Source organism: Tasmannia lanceolata, unplaced genomic scaffold, assembly GCF_043159265.1.
Source record: "Tasmannia lanceolata isolate RefF3 unplaced genomic scaffold, GAP_Taslan_0.1 ptg000037l, whole genome shotgun sequence".
Classification (NCBI taxonomy): Eukaryota; Viridiplantae; Streptophyta; class Magnoliopsida; order Canellales; family Winteraceae; genus Tasmannia; species Tasmannia lanceolata.
This window is the reverse complement of record NW_027518714.1, coordinates 12,235,202-12,239,411: the sequence shown is the minus strand read 5'-3', so window position 1 is coordinate 12,239,411 and position 4,210 is coordinate 12,235,202. Positions and strand designations below refer to the sequence as shown.

At 37.8% G+C, this 4,210-nt stretch overlaps 1 protein-coding gene across 2 annotated transcripts; it reads right to left on the bottom strand.

Moving 5' to 3' along the window:
• Positions 1-360: 360 nt before the first annotated feature.
• LOC143861119 (putative folate-biopterin transporter 9, chloroplastic) lies at positions 361-4,210 on the bottom strand. 2 transcript variants are annotated; one of them, XM_077372033.1, is made up of 2 exons: positions 3,472-4,210; positions 361-1,749 (listed from the first exon to the last, which is right to left on the bottom strand). In XM_077372033.1, the coding sequence occupies exons 1-2, from the start codon at positions 3,986-3,988 to the stop codon at positions 611-613; spliced, it is 1,656 nt and encodes a 551-aa protein (XP_077228148.1). In that variant the 5' UTR covers positions 3,989-4,210; the 3' UTR covers positions 361-610. The 2 variants fall into 2 exon arrangements, with proteins under 2 accessions (XP_077228148.1, XP_077228150.1); XM_077372035.1 differs by having other exon boundaries at positions 361-1,738; positions 3,472-3,670.

The window sequence follows — 4,210 nt, the reverse complement described above, 5'->3', positions numbered from 1 at the left end:
TATCAATCACTGATTATCCAGTTAATGAGAACAAGCTTAGGATGTAGTGGTCGTTTGGTTGCATTTTTTAATCTATAAACCGACTCCCTTAAGCAGCTCATTGCTTCCCTCCCCTGTTTTTTGTTTTGTTTTTTATATATAAACGTTACTCTAAATATTTCTGTTTCTCTTTAGAGGAATGCTAAACTGAACGCTAACTCAGTTACAAAACCCTTATCCCTTGAGCATTTCTTGGATGCAACTGGCCAGCAATTTGAAAAATTCTACTCCTCAAGACACAGGAAAAAAGGATTGTCATTAGTAGATTTGTATCATTCTACTTTGGTCTAACTCATTGGATATGAAGGTGCACAAGCAATGCAATGCAACAAATTGAATCTTACAAAGAACCAAGACACAATTCCAATTAGTAGTCAGTAAATCAATCCTGATGTCCTGCTTCTAAAACACAAAATTTATATCAAAATCAGGAGATAAAAGTGTCTACCTTGCAGTAAATTAGGTGGCGCAGCGTCAACGGGTGGAACTTGGACAGCCTTTTGGCCTCTCCTTCCTCCTTTCATTCATCTCTTTTCACTCTTCACATGGAATTCGAGCCAAAATACAGAATTCAGCTTTCTTTTCCTGTCTGTTGCGGTTTTACACACACGCCTTCATACCCACTAGGCAGAACTGCCACCCTTCTACTTCTTTTATTCCTCTTCCATTTCTTCCCCACTGTTTGTGAAATGGGTATCTTAAATAACCATCCCAAAGGCATCAATGCAGCGAAAAACTGAAACAGAATTCCCACAGGCAAGTTCGAGTAATCCACGGAGGATATCCCAAACAGATAACACAAGCCAACACCAAAAAATCCACTAAATATTGACGATAGGCACAGAGCCGAAGCCATGAAAGCAATAAGTGATCCTTCACACCCTGGGGGACATAAATTTGCGAACAACACTGAGAAGGGCAGGATCTTAAACTGAGCAAGAGCCTCAGCTAAAGGCGACAAACACAAGACATAAGCCTCATTTGAAATTCCCAGTTTTAGGTTGATCTGTTTTACTAGGAACAGGTCGAACAGAATAGAGAAAGCATACATGATCTGCAACCCGCATATCAATTGCCTTATCGGCAGTCTTTTCATGTATCGATTGTAGAATACTGTTGCGGATAAAACCATCATTTGCCCAATCACTTTAGACATCCCAATGGTTGAAGGGTCAATCTTTAGGCACTGTGTTTGGTAGCAGAAAGTCGTTCCCGAAAGCATTGGGACAACAGCGATGGAAGCGACAACCCAAGAAAGAGGATGGAAAATGCTCTCTTCGCTAAGAGCGGTGATCAGATCAGAGAACTGCTTGCTTAAATTTGCCGATATGGATTTTTGTATGGGATGATGACCTGATGATTGTTGTGAATCTAGTGAATTTTCTCTTGTTGTTAAGGAGGCCGCAAGTTGAAACGAAAGTAGGAAAGAGAATATAAGAAACATGATTTTGGGTTGTTGAGTTTTCTGTAAGACTAATCCTCCAGATAAGTTGCCTATGATTCCACCTGCTGCTAGAGCCATGAATGCATAGGATTGAAGCTCACCCACTTTGTGTTTTTTATTAAGTTCTGCAACGAGGGCATCACTAGCGACTTCTGTGATGGATGCTCCAAGGTTGCTGAACAAAATGCATGCCATTTGAATTGGAAAAGTTTCAAATGCAACAGGGATCAGTGCCAGTGTCCCCCATGACAAAACCTGCACAAAGACTGCAGATTTGATCCATATTAGCCTAAGTTAGTTTGAGAGTTGATCTTATTATGTTGTAGAATTTTAGAAACCCAAAATCGGTAAGATCCCAGATTTCCTCTGTTATGTTCAAGTAGAAGTCACTTTTAGTTCCATATACCTCTTACGATTGCAACAGATGAATGTTTTAATGGGATAACAAAAAAACTAAAAAAAATGGTTGGGTTGATCACAAAAAAATTAATAACTACGGAACGCCAATCAACAATAATAATTAATTTAATTGGATTCACATTATGATAATTGCAGAGTATCAAATAAATCTGATTAATCAATACAAAGTTTGTCTTCAGTGTCATGATTAATCAAGTTACATTCACGAGTGTTGATAATAAAATAGATATCCAAATTATGCATTAACTATCAAATGTGAGCATCCAATATACAAACAATGAGTTCTTTACACAGATAAGGAGGTCCGCTAATAGTGTTGCGGATAATTTTGGTTCGTCAAGGTGTGGGGAAGCTGGGTTTGGAGATGTTTGATTTCCTCCCTTCGTGAGAGTTTCATTTGTATTTCTTTTCCTTTTTGTTTTTTCTCGTATCTTGGGGTCGACCATCTCGGTCTTCTCCTTTTTTCTTATTAATGAAATTGCAATGATTTAAGAAAAAAATGAATTTTTTACACAAATTATACGTGTAGAATTAAAAAACATATTCCAATCAAGAATTTCAAATCAGTATTCATTAACACAAATCCACAAAATCTGAAAATTTCGAGTTAGATAAACCAAAAAAGGCAACCTTCTGCGTATAGCATACAAATTTAAACCCAAGAATACAAAGCTACAAAAAAATTGCGAATTTGAAGTTACTTTGAGAAGGAACATCAAATTTCCAAATGAATATGAAACCCCCATCATACACTTTTTTTGTAGGTAAGCTGGGTTTGGTGAAACCCAAAAGTTACTTTGAGAAGGAACATCAATTTTCCAATTGAATATGAAACCCCCATCATACACTTTTTTTGTAGGTAAGCTGGGTCTGGTGAAACCCAAAGATTGAAACTAGAAAAACAAGAATCAATTTGCACTAGATAAAGGTGCGACGGGGTCGGTTTCGGTGGAGGAATGCCTATTTCAAAAAAAAAATTGCACTAGATAAAATGCAATCCACAATATGTATAAAAATGAACATATATTTCAACAATAACCCTAACCCATAAAGGATTATACAAACCTATAATCTAGCAGACACTTTGAATTTATTGTTGACACACGTGTCGTGCGATGAATTTATTGTTGGTACACTTGTCGTGACACACCTGTCCACACGCGTCGACACTCCTTTCGACAGTTGTGAATGTACTGCTTTATGTGCCAGGCTTAGTATACGCGAGGCTTAATGTACACGTGTCGACACATTTTTGTACTGTGTCAAGTGTGACATCTGTTTTATTATTGAATATTGTGTTTACCTCTTTTATCATTAACTCTTCTTTTAATACAAACTCTTCTTTTTAGATCATCTTTAACTAATATTTTCTGTTATATCCTCTCTCCTGAAACCTTAAACTGTAAACAAACTCTTATTCCAATATTATATTCATTGTATCCTATTGGTTTTTCGGTGTTTCCGTTTCTAAATTTTGGAGGTCCACAAATCATAGTACAAACAAATCTTTTAGAAACCAAGAAAAAGAAAAGAAGTGGAAAAGAAATAAAAAAGAAAAACCAAAGTACCTCCAAAGGATATGTAAGGCAGTCTATGGGCATCACCAAAGTAAAGAGCATCAGAGAGGATACCATAAAGAGGCTTAGCCACCATGGGCAGGTTGGCAGAGTACTGAACAAGTTGCAGGGTTGAGGGGTGCAGGTTAAGAGCCTGCACGAAGTAAAAGTTGAGGGCCAACCACGGAGAACATCTAAATCCTTGGACCCAATACCCAAAACCACATAAAATCAACATCTGTCTGTCACCCACATGGGGAAAATGGCTGTTAGTTATGGTCATGCTGTTTTCATTGTTCTTGAGAAAGAGACTAGATGAGGGTTTAGGGTCTTGACTTGGGTTTATGAGTGGTTTTATGAGATGGGCATTGTGTTTCAGAGATTTGTTGCTTCTTGGAGACGACATTTTTGGGTTTTGCTGGGAATTGGAGATGGTACTATAGAGAATAGAGGGTGGTGGTTTCGATTTTGGGGTTATTGGGATAAAGGGGATTTTGGGTTTTGGAGGGGGTTTTGTTAGGGTAATCATCAATTAAGTTTTGATTAGAGAAGATTAGGGAGTGGGAGAGAAGAAAAGGGAGAAGGTTTTGCAGGTCAAATGAGAGAGAGAGAGAGAGAGAGAGAGAGAGAGAGAGAGAGTTGCTTGTTGAAGAATTGAACTTAAAGCCAATGAGAGGGAATTCCAGAGATACAGAGATCACTCGAGAAGAACTTGTTTGGTTGGATTCTGTTGAAAGGGAAAGAAAAAGTA